At 43.3% G+C, this 20,811-nt stretch overlaps 1 protein-coding gene across 4 annotated transcripts in view; it reads right to left on the bottom strand.

Moving 5' to 3' along the window:
• farp2 (FERM, RhoGEF and pleckstrin domain protein 2) overlaps positions 1 to 20,596 on the bottom strand; it is an 86,617-nt gene extending 66,021 nt beyond the window's left edge. The window contains exons 1-2 of one of the 4 annotated variants that reach the window (XM_029708268.1): positions 20,372 to 20,596; positions 11,721 to 11,969 (exon numbers count right to left, since the gene is read on the bottom strand). In XM_029708268.1, the coding sequence (XP_029564128.1) occupies positions 11,721 to 11,921 (201 nt within the window). In that variant the 5' untranslated portion in view covers positions 11,922 to 11,969; positions 20,372 to 20,596. The remainder of the gene's footprint in view (positions 1 to 11,720; positions 11,970 to 20,371) is intronic. The other 3 variants (XM_029708266.1, XM_029708267.1, XM_029708265.1) reach the window with 3 other exon arrangements.
• Positions 20,597 to 20,811: the final 215 nt, after the last annotated feature.

The following is a 20,811-nucleotide window of genomic DNA, read 5'->3' as shown; positions in this document are numbered from 1 at the left end:
ATTTTTATTCCGAGAAATATATTTATTCGAGCCGGAATTAACGAGCACGGAGGGAGGCTGAATCGGAGGAGCCGGTAGACGAGCTACCAGGAGCGGTGGAGAGCGCCAGGTCTGGGTGGGGGAGTGATGGTGCAACTGTGGGAAATGGCAACCCATGAAAAACAACATGTGTTCGTGCTGCACAGAGTGGGACTTGTGACTGCCATCCGGGGGGGGGGGGGGATGGACTGCAAGAAGCAGTCCATACCGGCTGGACCGAATAGACAACTGTCTATCGAGTAAGTGGCATTCCTGCTTGTCCCAGAACACAGTAACAAATACAGATACATTTATAATTTGTTGTTTTATAATTGCACTCCGATTAAATAGTATCTAGCTACTCACAAATAACATCTGTTCTTAGTCAATACAGGCTGGTTGCATAAAGACTGGTGTTGGAGTGGGCAGTGAAGGGAGATAGACAAGGACAAGGGAACAGGACAAGGGAACAGAAGAGTCTTGCCTTTGTGTTGTTTGTGCCATTCACCACTAATATCCCTCGCCGACAGGAGTCGTCTACATGGGACTCAAGGAGGCAGCGGATGTAATGGGCCTGTTGTAATTACACTACGGTGACTTAGCTTCACAGCCAGACATCACTGTAATAAATACCATTAGTCAGTACCATCTGCTATTAGTGATTCATTACAGTATGCCATGTGATAGTACCATCTGTTACTAGTGATTCATTACAGTATGCCACGTGATAGTACCATCTGCTACCATCTGCTATTAGTGATTCATTACAGTATGCCACGTGATAGCAGATGGTACTATTAGTGATTCATTACAGTATGCCACGTGATAGTACCATCTGCTACCATCTGCTATTAGTGATACATTACAGTATGCCACGTGATAGTACCATCTGCTACCATCTGCTATTAGTGATTCATTACAGTATGCCACGTGATAGCAGATGGTACTATTAGTGATTCATTACAGTATGCCACGTGATAGTACCATCTGCTATTAGTGATTCATTACAGTATGCCACGTGATAGCAGATGGTACTATTAGTGATTCATTACAGTATGCCACGTGATAGCAGATGGTACTATTAGTGATTCATTACAGTATGCCACGTGATAGTACCATCTGTTACTAGTGATTCATTACAGTATGCCACGTGATAGCAGATGGTACTATTAGTGATTCATTACAGTATGCCACGTGATAGCAGATGGTACTATTAGTGATTCATTACAGTATGCCACGTGATAGTACCATCTGTTACTAGTGATTCATTACAGTATGCCACGTGATAGTGTATGATATACATCAATTAGATCAGTAACATCTGAATACTGAAGGTCAATATAACAGACCAGTAACATGTGAATACTGAAGGTCAATGTGTGGTCCCGTGTGGCTCAGTTGGTAGAGCATGGTGTTTGCAACGCCAGGGTTGTGGGTTCGATTCCCACGGGGGACCAGTACGAAAGAAAATGTATGAAATGTATGCATTCACTACTGTAAGTCGCTCTGGATAAGAGCGTCTGCTAAATGACAAAAAAAATGTAAAAAAAATGTCAATATAACTAATTGGTAAAAGCCAGTAAAACACAGCGTAGACCGACAGCATGTAATAACACGACCATCCATGAACCGGAAAAGACAAGCATTTATTTTTACATATCAATGTCCGTAAAGTACCAGACAGTATAGACAAGGCACTCACACAACTCGTCTCAATAACAGGTGAAATATACATTAGATAGTATAAAGTAGGTATGCAAAAAAAAAATTTAAAAAAAATGCTACAGTGTGATAATAACCAGAAGCTAACGACGGACGTTACATGAGTGTTTGTATTAAGTAGTAGGACCATGTCCATGGATAGTGGGTGAGTCGGGGGGTGTCAGAAAAGCCCCCCCCAAGGGTCCATGAACCACGTCACTGCAGACCTCCTTGCTGGGTTTTGGGACGGGGGTAATGTTGGCAGCCAGACGACCTCTTCCACAGGGTTTTGGGCTCCCGGTATTTGTCCAAGCAGGACGCTCTCCATCAGGTCATTCCTGGACTGATATGCTGGCCACTTGTTTTGGGTAAACAACGTTGAATCTTAAGAGTGGCTCAAATGAGGAAAGAGAAGAAACCAGTGGATAGAATCTAAAACACAAGGACATTACATACAGCACATATAGAAGGAACATATGGGATTATTTTTGGTTTTCTACATTGCTTTAGTGTAGTGATTAGTGCAGTGGATATAGTCAGGCATCAAACTAGAAAAAAAGGGTGCCTCTGAGTACACTTGAAAAGGAGCACCGTCACCATCCCCCAAATAATTTACCAGCAACGGTTGAGGCAATTCCTTGTGGTCTGTCCACAGTAGGCATATCTCCTATTCCCCTCAGGACAGCCTCAATTCGTCGGGACATGGACAAGGTGTCGAAAGCGTTCCACAGGAATGCTGGCCCATGTTGATTCCAATGCTTCCCACAGTTGTGTCAAGTTGACTGGATGTCCTTTGGGTGGTGGACCATTCTTGATACACAAGGGAAACATGTTGAGCGTGAAAAAAAAACACCAGCATTGTAGTTCTTAACAAACCGGTGCGCCTGGCACCTACTACCATACCCCGTTCAAAGGCACTTAAATATCTCGTCTTGCCAATTCACCCTCTGAATGGCACACATACACAATCCATGTCTGAAATGCCTTGAGGCTTTAAAATTATTTTTTAACCGGTCTCCTCCCCTTCATCTACACAGATTGAAGTGGATTTAACAAGTGACATCAATAAGGGATCATAGCTTTTCCCTGGATTCAAATCAAACTTTGTCACATGTGCCGAATGTGTAGACCTTACCGTGAAATGCTTACTTACAAGCCCTTAACCAACAGCGCAGTTCGAAAGAGTTAAAAAAATATTTACCAAATAAACAAGTAAAAATAAATAAGCAGCACAATAAAATAACAATAACGAGGCTATATACAGGGGGACCGGTACAGAGTCAATGTGGAGGCTATATACAGGGGGGTACCGGTACAGAGTCAATGTGGAGGCTATATACAGGGGGTACCGGTACAGAGTCAATGTGGAGGCTATATACAGGGGGTACCGGTACAGAGTCAATGTGGAGGCTATATACAGGGGCTACCGGTACAGAGTCAATGTGGAGGTTATATACAGGGTGTTACGGTACAGAGTCAATGTGGAGGTTATATACAGGGTGTTATGGTACAGAGTCAATGTGGAGGCTATATACAGGGGGTATCGGTACAGAGTCAATGTGGAGGCTATATACAGGGGGTACCGGTACAGAGTCAATGTGGAGGCTATATACAGGGGCTACCGGTACAGAGTCAATGTGGAGGCTATATACAGGGGCTACCGGTACAGAGTCAATGTGGAGGCTATATACAGGGGCTACCGGTACAGAGTCAATGTGGAGGGGTATATTTGATTTACAGGTTAGTCGAGGTCATTTGTAGGGATAAGTGACTATGCATAGATAAACAGCGATTAGCAGCAGTGTAAAAAAAAAAATTGGGGGGGGGGGGGGGGGGGGGGGCAATGTAAATAATCCGGTGGCCATTTGATTAATTGTTCTTGGTCTTATGGCTTGGGGGTAGAAACTGTTGAGGAGCCTTTTGGTCTTAGACTTCGCGCTCCGGTACCGCTTGCCGTGCGGGAGATGAGAACTCTCTATGACTAGGGTGGCTGGACAGTCTGACAATTTTTTGGGCTTTCCTCTGACACCACATAGTATATAGGTCCTGGATGGCAGGAAGCTTGGCACCAGTGACGTACTGGGCCGTTACGTACTACCCTCTGTAGCGCCTTACAGTCAGATGCCGAGCAGGTACCATACCAGGCGGTGATGCAACCAGTGGTGCAGCTGGAGAACTTCGAGGATCTGGGGACCCATGCCAAATCTTTGCAGTCTCCTGAGGGGGAAAAGGTTGTCATGCCCTCTTCACGACTGGTTTGGTGTGCTTGGACCATGATAGTTTGTTGGTGATGTGGACACCAAGGAACTTGAAACTCTCGACCCGCTCCACTACAGCCCAGCCAATGTTAATGGGGGCCTGTTCGGCCTGCCTTTTCCTGTAGTCCACGATCAGCTCCTTTGTCTTGATCACATTGAGGGAGAGGTTGTTGTCCTGGCATCACACGGCCAGGTCTCAGACCTCCTCCCTATAGGATGTCTCATCGTTGTCGGTGATCAGGCCTACCACTTGTGTCGTCAGCAAACTTAATGATGGTGTTGGAGGTGTTTGGCCATGCAGTCGTGGGTGAACAAGGAGTACTGGAGGGGACTGAGGGGCCCCTGTGTTGAGAAGCAGTGTCGCGTATGTGTTGTTCCCTACCCTTACCACCTGGGGGCTGCCCTTCAGGAAGTCCAGGATCCAGTTGCAGAGGGAGGTGTTTAGTCCCAGGGTCCTTAGCTTAGTGATGAGCTTTGAGGGCACTATGATGTTGAACGCTGAGCTGTAGTCAATGAACAGCGTTCTCACATAAGTGTTCCTTTTGTCCAGGTGGGAAAGGGCAGTGTGGAGTGGTATGTTCGCGGTATGCGAATTGGAATGGGTCTAGGGTATCCAGGAGGATGCTGTTGATGTAAGCCATGACCAGCCTTTCAAAGCACTTCATGGCTAACGACGTGAGGGACTATGGTGGGCTGCTTGAAACATGTAGGTATTACAGACTCAGTCAGGGAGAGGTTGAAAATGTCAGTGACGACACTTGCCAGTTGGTCCATGCTTTGAGTACACTCGTTAAAGAAAAATTATTCGTCCAGTTCGAGGTGAGTAGTCGCTGTTCTGATGTCCAGAACTTATTTTCAGTCATATCAGACAGTAGCAGCAACATTAAGTACAAAATAAGTTACAAACAACACACATTTTTTTTTTTTTTTTTTAAATGAACAAATAGCACAGTTTAGGAGCACGTAAAATGTCAGCCGTCCCCTCCGGCACCATTCACCTGGTCAGTTCATGTTATCGAAAGAGCAGGTGTTCCTAATGTTTTGTACACTCCGTGTATAAAGGCAAGGCAATTTATTAATTTCTCAAGCACGTGAAAATTGTAGTTAAAATGTACTTGAATACAGATGAAAATAATGGCACCACTCAATTTGGAGTTATAACGACAGCACAGTTGAGCATTCCTACTGGTTTTGTTGTACTCAGCTATTCTTTGGCTTTGAGAGGAGGGCATTCACACAGATGTAGCAGATGACATGGGACAGCCTATCACATTATGAGAACAGCTAGCTACTATTGAATCCGATGTTAGATAATCGTAACACTTACCCCACTCCGCTTTGTTCGACGTGCGTAGGACGCCACTGGTTCGTCTGATAAATAAAATACCGGCGCAAACTAGCTAATGTTCCCAACTCTGAGGAGTGTCATCTATATCCAGGGAAACTAACCATACTTTTTAAATCGGTCTGGATCATTTAAATGGAAGTTTGTGAAAGATTACAGTCGACCACTTCTTTGTGTTTGTTATTTCAAGTTTTTACAGCACACACCCACAAACCATATTGGACAAGTGATTGTTGTCCGTCAATGTGACAAGTCTCATCACACTTAGCTACGTGGACTAGCTAGATACTTGCTGACGTAAGCTAGCAAAATAGCTTGAAAAATACTTGGAGCAGTGTCAACAATCTTCACAGTCACAGCTGCGAAGTAAAAATATTGCTTTGGGCGAGAAATGGCAGTCTGTTGATGTCATCTTCCCACACTTGATATCTAGCAAAAACGTTCATAACTGCCACTGTCCTGATGTCTCAGCAAGCCAGCTGTGTTGACACTCATGCAGACTATCCCTGCGCCCACCGTCACAGCGGATGAATGAAATGCATAGTTCGGAGAAAATATATATATATATTTTTTTATGTATGGTTTTCCAAAACTACTAACGTCATAATCAAATGATGATTTAATATATACTTAGAGTACAAAGTGGGGGATAGGGGGGGGGGGGGGGGGGGGGGGTATCCATGAGTTCGTCTGACTCTGGACAATTAGGAAATTACCCCAAATCCCAATGTACCAAAGTAACCCTTTAATCCTGACATTGTGATATCCCTGTTCTGAAAACACCATGGTCAAACATGCACATGCCTTGAGGCTCGTCATGCCAGGGGAAGAATGTTCCATAAAATTCACAGCTTCGATTGTGTCACCCTTCAGCAGTTCATGATTAAGCAAAACATGGGTGAACTGAACTCAAATAAAAATAGGGGAAAAAAGCAGATTAAACAATTACAGCAGAATCTTCATGTGACTCACAATACATGCTTTTATATACTATGAGCTCCACTTTCGACATGTCCTAAAAAAAAATTCTGCTGGTTTCACAAAATAATAAACTCATGAAATCAATACTGGAACAGCCTCTCCTCTCCGGGCTGAAACAAGTCACTGAATGGGTTAAAAATTTAAATGATCAGTTGTTGAAATTCCTTGGCAACAATTCCTGTGGGGCTTCTCTAAGCAGCTTCACTCAAATTCATCCCCTCCCCCCTTCCTCTAGGGCCCCAAACTCAGACACAACTGGTCTTTAAAACACCACAGGCTGCCCCTCTCTCCTCCTCCTCTCTCCTCCCCCTCCTGTGTCCCCCACTTGGTTGTCAACCTCACTATTTATGTACTTGTTTGCTAATTCTGAGCTAGCCCTGTCTACCCCACCTCCCCGTCTACCCCACCTCCCCGTCTACCCCACCTCCCTGTCCCTAATGCTGAGCTAGCCCTGTCTACCCCACCTCCCCGTCTACCCCACCTCCCCGTCTACCCCACCTCCCCGTCTACCCCACCTCCCCGTCTACCCCACCTCCCCCGTCTACCCCACCTCCCCGTCTACCCCACCTCCCCGTCTACCCCACCTCCCTGTCCCTAATGCTGAGCTAGCCCTGTCTACCCCACCTCCCCGTCTACCCCACCTCCCCGTCTACCCCACCTCCCTGTCCCTAATGCTGAGCTAGCCCTGTCTACCCCACCTCCCGTCTACCCACCTCCCCGTCTACCCCACCTCCCCGTCTACCCCACCTCCCCGTCTACCCCACCTCCCCGTCTACCCCACCTCCCTGTCCCTAATGCTGAGCTAGCCCTGTCTACCCCACCTCCCCGTCTACCCCACCTCCCCGTCTACCCCACCTCCCCGTCTACCCCACCTCCCCGTCTACCCCACCTCCCCGTCTACCCCACCTCCCCGTCTACCCCACCTCCCCGTCTACCCCACCTCCCTGTCCCTAATGCTGAGCTAGCCCTGTCTACCCCACCTCCCCGTCTACCCCACCTCCCCGTCTACCCCACCTCCCTGTCCCTAATGCTGAGCTAGCCCTGTCTACCCCACCTCCCCGTCTACCCCACCTCCCCGTCTACCCCACCTCCCCGTCTACCCCACCTCCCCGTCTACCCCACCTCCCCGTCTACCCCACCTCCCTGTCCCTAATGCTGAGCTAGCCCTGTCTACCCCACCTCCCCGTCTACCCCACCTCCCCGTCTACCCCACCTCCCCGTCTACCCCACCTCCCTGTCCCTAATGCTGAGCTAGCCCTGTCTACCCCACCTCCCTGTCTACCCCACCTCCCTGTCTACCCCACCTCCCTGTCCCTAATGCTGAGCTAGCCCTGTCTATCCCACCTCCCTGTCCACCCCACCTCCCTGTCCACCACTTCTCCCTGTCTACCCCACCTCCCCGTCTACCCCACCTCCCCGTCTACCCCACCTCCCCGTCTACCCCACCTCCCTGTCCCTAATGCTGAGCTAGCCCTGTCTACCCACCTCCCCATCTACCCCACCTCCCCGTCTACCCCACCTCCCTGTCCCTAATGCTGAGCTAGCCCTGTCTACCCCACCTCCCTGTCTATCCCACCTCCCTGTCCCTAATGCTGAGCTAGCCCTGTCTACCCACCTCCCCGTCTACCCCACCTCCCCGTCTACCCCACCTCCCCGTCTACCCCACCTCCCCGTCTACCCCACCCCTCTCCAGTCCCGCATTCTCACACCGCTTGGTTCCACAGCCCACCCCGTCGCCCCCTGCTTGCACGGCGAGTTGGAGTAGCGAGCTGAGAAGTGGAGAAGGCCAGCAAAGAGAGGGACAGCCTGGGGCTGGCTGGATAAAAGAACCCTGTGTTCCCTGCCCTGCCTCCCTGGCCAGACACCACAAGGATGGGCTTTATCCTGTTTCTCTAGGTATAGGAGGGGCCCGGAGCCCTGGACAAGAACCATACAGGCTAATGTGTGACTGTGCTGACATTGACCATGCCAGCAACCTGCAGCTGTGGACCAGACCAGAGGCAGTACTCAGAACATCAAGGCATCAGATTCCTGCTTGGATTTGTAGCCCTGGTTGGATTTGTAGCCCTGCTTGGATTTGTAGCCCTGCTTGGATTTGTAGCCCTGCTTGGATTTGTAGCCCTGCTTGGATTTGTAGCCCTGCTTGGATTTGTAGCCCTGCTTGGATTTGTAGCCCTGCTTGGATTTGTAGCCCTGGTTGGATTTGTAGCCCTGGTTGGATTTGTAGCCCTGGTTGGATTTGTAGCCCTGGTTGGATTTGTAGCCCTGGTTGGATTTGTAGCCCTGCTTGGATTTGTAGCGGATGGCAGTTTGTTGAAGGGCACAGCAATTTGAAACATCAAACACTGCAATTTAGTATCTATTTATGTACAAAGTCCACATGGGAAAATTTCAAGCAAGATTAAATTACAAGCCATAGTAGCTATAAAGCGTAGAGTATTAAAGTTGTGTTTATCATATCCTCATCCTGTCTCATGGGTCATGTCAGCAAAAAAAAGCACAAATTTAGATGTATTTCCTAGTTGACTAATAATTCAAGGTATATACCTACTTTCTGATAAATCATTACTCCATATACTTCTAGAAACATGGAATTATGTATTACTACTACAAACACATTAGCCAGCTATCTTAAATGAAAGTCAATGGCACGTTAGGAAACTACAAGTTTAGAAGAACGACTGCACGTTAAGAAAGGGACATTCTGTCTTAGAGAGCTACATTAGTATCCCACCCCCAGTGTCACTGAGCAGATAGAGAGGTGGGGAAAAAAATACCCAATTGTTATACTTGAGTAAAGATACCTTAATAATAAATGACCCTTGTAAAAGTAAAAATCACCCAGTAAAATTCTACTTGACTAAAAGTATTTGGTTTGAAATAGTACATTTACATTTTAGTCATTTAGCAGACGCTCTTATCCAGAGCAACTTACAGTAGTGAATGCATACATTTTATACATTTTTTTCTTCTTCCGTAGTATCAAAAGAATGATAATATGTAATAGCTAAAATATACTTAAGTATCAAAAGTAAAAATTATTTGAAATTCCTTATATTAAGCGTCCCACCTAGCCCACCTAGCCCATAGAGGTTAATCAGTTTAGCCAAATGCACTAAATAATATGTAATAATATTTGATTTAGAATGGAACATTATCATGCACACGTCTCAAAACAGAGGCAGGGGGGAAAAAAATACCTGTCATCTATCCACTTAAAAACAGTGAATGGAGGATGCTTCTCCGTGGTTTATTTTCATGCCAGCCAGGTAGGCTATACTCCTGTAGTAAAGATAAGCAACGTGCCTCATATTAGGAAAGTTGATAGATAAAAATATAGTAGGCCTAGCCTATAGAAAGCTGATGGGAACCTCCTCTTTTTAATAGAGGCCATCACTCTCTTCTCTCTCGCAATTGCATAGCCTATAGAAATGTTGCGCAACATTAGCTCTCAAGAAGTGTTTGATTCGATTTACGATTACATTTGCATTTTGATGTCAGACACTGTGGTTGTACTAAGCAGTTAGCAAGTTTGGTAGGATACTAATGACCATCAGCAGCATCAGAGCTTGGAGAAGCCTAGTTACCGTGACTAAACGGTCATGTGGAATTTGACTGCCTTCATGACTCGTGACCGCCAGTGTGGCGGTAATATAGTCACCGCAACAGCCCTAGCGGCAACTGACTCAGAGTCCTTCAGTGTTAATTCGTAGTGGAAACTCTACTTGGATGGATTTTCTCCCTCCAGAGAGCAGGAAACGTGGCGTGATGTAGTGACTTCCTCATCACTTCCTATTAGCCTAGTGAATGAGGTCCTGCAACCACCAAGCCAGAGACAGCAAGCCCAACCAACCACCAAGCCAGCCCAACCAACCACCAAGCCAGCCAGACAGGCAGAGCCAGCTAATCAGCCACCCAGGGAGACAGGCAGACAGAGGATAGACAGACAGCAAGCCAGCCACAAATACAAGACAAGTGGGGAGCTAAAACCTTACGCAAGACAGCAGCAAATCATGATCTAAGGCTAGCCTAAGAGCCAGTCCATCAGAACCCAATTTATTATTACTTCTATTATGTCCTGGTATAATTAGCAGGGTAAAACTCCCTTAGCCAGAGTTAATTTTAATAACCAGTAGCTTGAGTAGGAGACGCTAGAGAGTAACCATGCATTAGATTTCAGTGGTGGCCTCGACTATTGACAGGGTCAAAGCCAGTGTGTCCCCCCCCTCACCAGCCACCCGCCCACCACAACATGATACAAAATACTGGCCTACCACTAGCACCTCTGGGGTTACAGGCTAGAAAAAGCATAAGGAGCTAAAGTCATGCTTCGCACTTGAGTGACAACTGGACTAACAAAAACAAAACCTATGTAGAAAACCTAAACTCCTCAAATATACAGCTATGGCATTGCCTCGTAGCCATAGTCTTGTGTGTGAACTGTAAAACCGTGCTTGCATGTGTAAAGAAAACAGTAACAGACACATGCTTCCTCTCTCTTCCATCTCTCCATAGTGATATACAGTTTTCCTGACAGTATTTGGGAGAGGTCTAATTGACATCGTTGTCCGCTCAACTTGACACAGTGTGCTGTGACCCGACTACGGGCCAGAGAGAAAAGGAATCAGCACAGACTGGAGGAACATCAAAGTACAGGAAGGATAGATGTCTTGGTCAGGTGGAAAAGGAACGGGTAAGGAAATGTGGCCATCATATTGCAGTCATGACCACACCTCACTGACCGGGCTACACCAAACGACCGGTCTACACCAAACTGCCAAACCACAGGGCAGCGAGGCACAGATCACAGCCACAGTAGGGACAAAAGTGCACTGGTGAGTAACAGTAGCATTAACAGTAATAGAATACAGTAACACCAGGGTCATCCCAGCTCCATAGTGTAAAACAGAATACAGTAACACCAGGGTCATCCCAGCTCCATAGTGTAAAACAGAATACAGTAACACCAGGGTCATCCCAGTACAGCTGAATTCTATAGTGTTAATCAGACTAAAGTAACACCAGGGTCATCCCAACAGTAAGCAGTCTTAAAGGGGGGTGGGAAGGGATTTGTGGACCAAAGCCATGTGGCAGCTGTCACCACCAGAGTCAGGGACTTGAGGATGACATGCTCTGCTGTTGTGCCTCTGCTACAGAATGGCTTCTGTTACTTGACAAAGAGGAAAGATAGAGTTGCAATGGGATTTTTCTGACCAACAGAAAGTCATGCAATGCATTTTGATCTCCCCATAAATTTAACAAAATATGCATTTGAATTATTTAATTATGACCATATAATGAAGCTGCTTGGATCTGTTCTACAAGCGGTATCCAACTTCCCCTCTGAAGATCAATAAAGAGTCGTCAAGGACTAGCATGACCGCAACGTCAATTAGTAGGTCTATGAGGCAACTCACCTCCAAGTTGTAAAACTCCTGGGAGTCGTCCAGGCCCTGGACCCTGAGCTGTAGTCCTCTGCCTGGGCTCCTACCCCCGGGGCCCAAGGCATCACTGAGGCTCTGGCCCGGCTCCAAGGTACTGATCCCAGCATTGAACTGGGCCCCCAGCCGGGTGCCAGGGGTCTGTATGGCCCTGTAGGAACCCTCAATTTCACCCATGGCTGCTGCTCTCCCCTCACACCAACCAGCCCACTGGGTCACTCACTCCTGCAGAGAGACATTCAGAACAGTTAAAGCAAGGACAAAGTAAATAGTAAATTTTCAAATCTGGTGTGCTGCAAAAGGCGGCAACTAATGTAAATCAGGCTTCTAGAATTAAGGATCTTCTGGCCTCAGGATAAATCAGATCTCAGGCAGGTGGCATCTCTGCTTGACAACAAAAGATACAATTATGTTTGATGCAGTGGTCAAATCAACATGTCAAACTGTTTACCACTGAAGAGAGAAAGAATTGGGTGAAAATGTATTGGCCAATGTTTATTAGACTTGGGCAGTGTACCAAATACATCGTATAATTTGGAAATTGCCAAGGGAGGATTTTTTCAATAACGTTGAATCTATTTATTGAAAGTTTGTTTGATATATATATACACACACACATTTGAATATTTGTAGTTACTTTAAGTAAATACCTGCAGTCAACTTGTGCAATACGTTAGAAGATAAAGAAGATCGCATTCTTCATTTCACCTGCCACAGTTTTTCCATTATGAAGCTGACCGGTAGTGTTTGTTTACAAGTACACAACGACGAGAGACCGGAGCCTTGTGAGTCACTCACTGTGGTGCAGCACGTGCCAGGTGATCTAGTAACAGTATGGAATTCACATCTAAATGTTTACCAGCTAGACATCTTACAACTATTAAGTTAACTGTCTAAAATGTTAAGGTATTACAAAAATCAAGCTTCACTTCAAAGCCTAACAGCAGAGAATCCCCTCCTGGATCAAGAGCCTTGCGTTCTAATATTTGTTATGTGCGTACAGCAAACTGGGAGTAGCATTTTTGCAAGTAGTTTAAGTCGGAGACTGTAAAAAGGTTAGCATTTCGTTAGCATTCTAGCATTTGTACATGTACTTGTTAGCATTGCTAACCTTCGGATTCCAGAGGCTAAAGGGGTCCGCATGCTTTCCAGCCGAAACAGTTCGGTAGAGTTTGTGCATATACTTTGATGACATTTTGTAATGTTTTGGACTTCGGTGAGGGTTTTTCAGCTGTTTGGGCATACAATTTCTTGGAAGCAAGCCGAAGTTTGGAGCCGAAATCGACACCCCTTCGGTGATTGATCAACAGTAGGGATTTTACAATAAAGTTTGTCATTCAACAAGAGACAAGAGGTCGACCGATTAATCGGAATGGCCGATTAATTAGGGTCAATTTCAAGTTTTCATAACAATCGGTATTTTTGGCCACCGATTTGCCTTTTTTTTTTAACTAGGCAAGTCAGATTAAGAACACATTCTTATTTTCAATGACGGCCTAGGAACGGGGGTTAACTGCCTTGTTCAGGGGGATTCGTTTTTGCAACCGTCCGGTTACTTGTCCAACGCTCTAACCACCTGCCTTACATTGCACTCCATGAGGAGCCTGCGTGGCAGGCTGACTACCTTTTACGCGAGTGCAGCAAGAAGCCAAGGTAAGTTGCTAGTTAGCATTAAACTTATCTTATAAAAAAAACAATCAATCTTAACATAATCACTAGTTAACTACACATGGTTGATGATATTACTAGTTTATCTAACGTGTTCTGCGTTGAATATAATCGATGCAGTGCCTGTTAATTTCTCATCGAATCACAGCCTACTTCGACAAACGGGTGATGATTTAACAAGCGCATTTGCGAAAAAAAGCACTGTCATTGCACCAATGTACCTAACCATAAACATCAATGCCTTTCTTTAAAATCAATACACAAGTATATATATTTTTAAACCTGCATATTTAGTTAATATTGCCCGCTAACATGAATTTGTGTCACTTCTCTTGCGTTCCGTGCAAGCAGTCAGGGTATATGCAGCAGTTTGGGCCGCCTGGCTCATTGCGAACTGTGTGAAGTCCATTTATTCCTAACAAAGGCCGTAATTAATTTTACATAATTATGACATAACATTGAAGGTTGTGCAATGTAACAGGAATATTTAGACTTAGGGATGCCACCCATTAGATAAAATACGGAACAGTAACGTATTTCACTGAAATAATAAACGTTTCGTTTTCGAAATGATAGTTTCCGGATTCGACCATATTAAATGACCAAAGGCTCGTATTTCTGTGTGTTATTATGTTATAATTAAGTCTATGATTTGATATTTGATAGAGCAGTCTGCTGCTGCCTACCATCGCTCAGTCAGGCTCGTAAGCATTCATTCAAACAGCACCTTTGTGCGTTTTGCCAGCAGCTCTTCGCAATTCTTCAAGCATTGCGCTGTTTATGACTTCAAGCCTATCAACTCTCAAGATTAGGCTGGTGTAACCGATGTGAAATGGCTAGCTAGTTAGCGGGTGCGCACTAATAGCGTTTCAAACGCTCTGAGACTTGGAGTAGTTGTTCCCCTTGCTCTACATGGGTAACGCTGCTTTGAGGGTGGCTGTTGTCGATGTGTTCCTGGTTCGAGCCCAGGTAGGAGCGAGGAGAGGGACGGAAGCTATACTGTTACACTGACAATACTAAAGTGCCTATAAGAACATCCAATAGTCAAAGGTATATGAAATACAAATGGTAGAGAGAGAAATAGTCCTATAATAACTACAACCCTGGGAATATTTTAGACTCATGTTAAAAGGAACCACCAGCTTTCATATGTTCCCATGTTCTGAGCAAGGAACTTAAACGTTAGCTTTCTTACATGGCACATATTGCACTTTTACTTTCTTCTCCAACACTTTGTTTTTGCATTATTTAAACCAAATTGAACATGTTTCATTATTTATTTGAGGTTAAATTGATAGTATTTATGTATTATATTAAGTTAAAATAAATGTTCATTCAGTATTGTTGTAATTGTCATTATTACAAATAAATAAGTTAAAATAATAAAAAAATAAAAAGGCCGATTAATCGGTACCGGCTTTTTTTGGGCCTCCAATAATCGGTATCGGCGTTGAAAAATCATAATCAGTCGACCTCTACAAGAGACCGCTTTCATGCACATTGGAAATTGCTGCACCAAACATCTTAGTTAGATGTAGATTGCTCCAGCAAAAATGTAAAATGAATGACAGATTTCTTGAGTTATCTTAGATTAACTCTGACTACGCCGTCTCAAAATGGACAAACGGTATCATTTCAGCTTTTTCCCCTCATTTTTCTAAGCGAAGGTCTTTTTAAGGGAGTATGCGAGCACACTTCTTTGGTTGGACTAGCCAAGTTCAACCCTCTTGTTGCAATCGTTGTGAGAGCAAGCTCTAAGTCCGTCAGAAATCCACTGCGTTTCATTTCTTCACACTCACAACAGTAAGTTAGCAGCTCGCCATATTTGCAAATCTATTTTTTATATAATTACCTTGTAATGTCTTCAATTTTCCTGTTATGTTGAATAAAAAAGTTAAACTCAAAACATTGTCAGATATGTTCTGGTATTACACGAGCTGGCTAGCCAGCTAATGTTAGATAGCTACATTAGCTAACAAGCTAACGCAAACCAAAACATTATTTCGAGAAAGTTGCTTTTAGTTTCCTGGCTTGCCAGACTGACATAGCTATCCTAAATACATTTTAAAATGGATGGGGTTTTTGGTGCAGAAAATAGAGTATGTGACATCACTATTTGGACCAGGCTGCTACGATGTCATGCAGACTGCCATTTTTGTGTTTATAGTTTTTAATAAATGATAAGGACAAGTTTGATGTCAGACAACAATTGAATGTTGATTTTGTTAATACGTGCCCAAGACGGTAAGATGACGTTTATACTGCGGGGTTGGCAGGACTTTTAAATACATTACCGCAATCACGACTAGGTTGGTTGCAGGAAATAAAAGTACAGGCTTCATTGCCAGTAATACCTATCAAATATAAAGAAAAGTCGGCAAAAAGTTACAGAGAAAAAGTCTGTATGAAAGGTGACTAGACAATTTAAAAAAGGTTTCAGGGTTCTTCATTAAATATGTCTAAAAGCCCAGTGCAGTCAAACATGATTTTTCCTGTGTTTTATATATACACTTCCACACTATGAGGTTGGTATAAAATTGTGAAAATGATCATGCCCTTTCAGTGTAAGAGCTGTTTGAAAAGAACGCCTGAAATTTCAGCCTGTTTTGGTGGGATGGAGTTTTGGCCTGCCTGGTGATATCACTAGGCGGTAAATTAGTTAAAACACCAATAAAGAAGAGAGTTCTAAACCTCTCTTGCCAATAACAGCTAGTTCTCCCATTTTACTCTCCTCACTAAGACAACTCCCAGACAGCCCTAGCAAAATTGTTGCTTAAGAAATTGCTCTTTGCTAAGGAAGCTATTTGTGATTCTTTTCGGCCATTTTAAAATTAAAAATTAAAATAAAAAAATAAATCACAGTAAGTTAATTAACTTTTACCTAGAAAGGATTTGATATTGAGCTATAAAAAAAAAAAAAAACAGCTGCATTGGAATTTTAAGAAGGTTGAGGTATTTCTGGATGACTCATACAAAAACCCCCACACAAAATCAAAGGTCATATCTGGAATTGAGATAGCAATATTTGTTTTTCACTCTGTCTAATGAATTGGCTAAACACAGCCTCTTGACATCAGAAAAATAAAAAGGGGAAATGACTACTTCACCTTTACAACCATTCATCACACAGTGACAACTGTGTAGGAGGGTGCCAATGAGGTATGGTTAGGATATCTTACATACCTTATCATTGCCTGCCCTGATTTACCCTCTACAATCAAACAAACCAAATTCCTTCTCAAACTTCTGTAGAAAATGCATTATGTTTACTCGGTAGATTACGTTTGCTCTGACTCAGTACATTTATTAGCAGTAGAGACTAACACGATTTAGGGCCAACTTGCTAAGAAAAAAAAGACAAAACTACCCATTTGCAGAAATAAGAAACAAAATTATAGAACGCTAATGGATTTATAATAAGAAGGAAAGTGAAAACAGCATCATTGTCATCAACATGGAGACTGAACGCAAGCGGTCTTGTGGTCGAAGAAAAACAAAATGCGCTCGTTGAGTGACGGGGCCAAGGTCTGTGTGGAAACCCGTAGAGCGCTACCCCAGGCCAACCCTAACCCGGATGACGCTGGGCCAATTGTGCGCCGCCCTATGGGACTCCCAATCACGGCCGGTTGCGATACAGCCTGTAATTGAACCAGGGTCTGTAGTAGCACTGAGATGCAGCGCCTTAGACCACAGTGCCACTCGGTAGCGCCATATCACATTTAACAACCCAAACATTCAAATACCATTATAGAAGGTAAAGTAAAAAGCCAAACCGGTATGTGCATCAATACCAGTAGATGGTTAAATTAGGCATATCGCCCACCCCTAGCAGTATAGCAAATGTTGGACCTGCCATCATTCACTTTGAACTGGACTGTGTGTTTACTGGCAGTTCAAACAGCATGACTTTAGATCATTAGAACACATTAGCCAAAAGCCACAAAATACACCTGGAAGGATTTCAGCAAATATGTCAATACCACTTGGGAGTCCTCTTACAGTTGAGAACATTACAGTCATATTGATCAAACAACCATAAAAAAAAGGTAGACTCTCTCTCTCTCAGTTAATCACAAGAACAAGATGGACAACTAATGCAAGCCAGAGCAAGATGAGTTCAAATCTAACGAGGGAACATCAGATAAACCCTCAGCTTGCCTGCCAATGCATGCTTTTCCCAACCCACGTTCTGAGAACTGAATGGGAACTTGCCTGACTGCCCACCTATTTGATCGATGCCAAATACATTTGAGTGACAACTAAGGGTGCGTTCGTCAACTGCCTCCAGTGTGTCAGTGTGTGCTCCGAGTCATTCCTATATTCAGAGCGCTTCACTATCCGAGCGTTCAGAGCGCACACTGGATGCTCTGGCCGAGGAGGAGTAGGGTTAATCCGAGCGATCCTCACAACGGCAGTCAAGCACCCAAGCTAACTGTCTAACGTTGGCTAGCTTGCTAGTTACTTCCAGATAAATGAGACACTCTGATCATTTTAAAAATCACACTAGCAGAGGTTGTTAACTAGGCTGTATTCATGTTATTTCGTGACGAACTGTGCTGCTGACAACAATTGTACAACTTTTTTTTTTTGCCAACTTTTACTGACAGCGGTCATATTTAGCGGGTGTTGCGCGTTCATGAATTCATCAGTTATTCTGCACTCTGGCACACTCAGACGAGAGTGCTCTGAAACCGGAGTGGCCAGAGTGACTTTACGAAAGCAGGAGATATGCTAACCGCATAACAGTTATTCAAGTTCAGCATAACTAGCTAGCAAACCAATTCACCATTTTTGCACTACCAAGAAATGTATTGGTCAATTATATTAGTCATGCATTGAACTGCATCCATCTATTCTGCCAACAATGTCTTACTGTAAGTCATGGAATTATGAGTCAAATAGAATCTATTTTTAAAACTTCTTATAAAGGGTGCGTTCGTAAAGTCGCTCTGGCTATCTACTCCGATTTCAGAGCACTCTCGTCTGAGTGTGCCACAGCGCAGAATAACTGACGAATTTACGAACGCTCAACACCCGTTGAATATGGACGATGTCAGTAAAAGTCGGCAAAAAAAGCGTCATGAAATTATTGCCAATGGCACAGTTGCAGTCACCAACGCTCTGGATAACATAACTGCCTAACCAGCTCTGCTAGGGAGAGTAAAATGGTCAGAGTGAGGTGTTCTCTCATCTGTGTCTGGATGTAGCTAGCACGCTAGCCAACGTTAGCTTGGATGCTTGACTGCCGTTGTGAGGTCAGAAAGTTCAGATCAACGCAATGCATCGTCCACAATGCACTCGGGAACGCTCAGAGAGCGAAACGCTCTGAATTTACAAACAGACAATGTGACAATGCTCAATTTACAAAACGCCCAGAGCGCACTCTGACACACCAGATTGAATTTACAAAACACACCCAAAAAAGTTGTATTGTAGCATAAACTGGGAATTTTATATTTTTGACTGATATGATACAAATAAACAAAGTAAACAAATAAACAAACAACAAATAAACAAAGTAGTTCAAATGCTGTCAGTAACACGTTAAAAAAAGTTAAAATATGCCAACTTTGATTTAAAAAAATAAATATCATAATTATGCTTTTAGATTCAAATGTCAACAATTCTTCCTCCAAAGGACTATTCTATTGATTCCATTTAATAAAAATGCCCCAAATAATTGTATTTTTTTTTTGTCTGGGTTTCGTGAGGAATCAGTCATGAGACCTAAACCGAATTGATTTTATTCATTCAAATCAATATCTCCTTTCCCAAGGAACCCTGTCTGTCATTCAATGAGTTGAGAGTTGATTTCAGAGATGATTAAAGTCTGGACTGAAATAGCACTATTGTGGTTTAGAGTCTCAGTCCATTAAATAACAACAGAACATTTTATATGAAAATAATAATTATAAAAAAAGGTTAAAAAAAAATTGTAATGCCTTTTGTTTTATATTTTAGTGCCTTTCTATTTCTGATATAATTATTTCCGTTGAGGCATTTTTTGTGGGAAGCCATAGGGTTGGTTGGCAGAGACGCTTGGCACTCTTAGGTCTCAAACTCTCAGCCAGAACACGTCGACACACTGTAGTAGACTCTCCACTGTCCGTGTAGGACTTTGCTTATTAACATTGTCTTGACAATACATCTTCATGCAATTGATTAACTACGTGTTAGCTATGAATAACACAATGGCGCATGAATGAAGTCAAAATCAGAACTTGTGTGAAAAGAAAAGCAACAGGTAACGTTAGTAGTGAATAAGTGGCTCCTCCGTCTAAGGCCTCGCGGTTACTCTTCAGTTTGCGTCAGTGGTTCAATGCGTTGCAGATCAACTCAAAACCACGTCTGTTCATATTCCTAAGGATTTACATGTTTTAGAATATATTGGATTTCTAATGAATTCTGCATGTTGCACCCAGGAGAATCCCTGGCCAACCCCACGCCCATAAATGATACTTTTATTTGGTCCAACGTACGACCGGACATTTTACGTGCAAAAACGATTTCATTTGACATCGTGGTCGATAAAAAGCACATGTGTATTAAAACGTTAATGAAAATGATCAGTGATTGACCTACATATGCTACACGATATCCGATGGGAAAGTTAAACAAATTAACTTATAGTTAGCTGCTGGTTATAGCTGCTTTTGTAATCAAAGTTAATTATAGTGGCCATGAGATTGTTGTGATTGCTTCTTAGTTTATTTTAACTTGCGCTATCAAGAGCCTCGAAAAGTGACATTTACTGTTCGTTATAATTTATGCCGAAGAAAAACTTAGGTTACACCGAAGAGAAGCCTACATAAAAACATGCATTCCCCACTGATTAACTTCAGAACGGTCGTTACTTGTATCTTTCTGTAGTACATTTAATAAATCAATGTTTCAACAAAAAAAAGTAACAACAGTAAATTGCAACAATAAATCCGTAAAAAAATAAAAAGAGATCGTACCTTCTGTCCTTCGTCTTGCAATACTGGAACTCCAATAATGAGTACGATATACTGGATCTGTCTCCGGGAAAAGCTCGCAGACACAAGACACTTTGTCATTGGACAGAACACAACTAATTCGCTCTCTTATTGGTTCAGATTGTATTTGATAGGTCCTTTACGATTGGTGAATATGGGAATTTATGGAATTACCTTACAAATCTTGATTGGATGAAAAGTAACCAAGGAAGTTATTGTAATTGGTTAATCTCATATATGGACTATTATAAGAAATAGTGCGGTTATTAATCAAATCAATTTCATACGTTGTAGTTTATTTTCATAAAGAATTAAATTGCAGTAAGTTATAATGATATTATGTCATATGTCAGTTCAATGAAATAAAATGTGTATAAACAAAATAAGAAACATAAACAGTTAGGTTCAGAGTAAATTAATAG

Source organism: Salmo trutta, chromosome 22, assembly GCF_901001165.1.
Source record: "Salmo trutta chromosome 22, fSalTru1.1, whole genome shotgun sequence".
Lineage (NCBI taxonomy): Eukaryota > Metazoa > Chordata > Actinopteri > Salmoniformes > Salmonidae > Salmo > Salmo trutta.
This window is presented reverse-complemented; position numbering and strand designations above follow the sequence as displayed.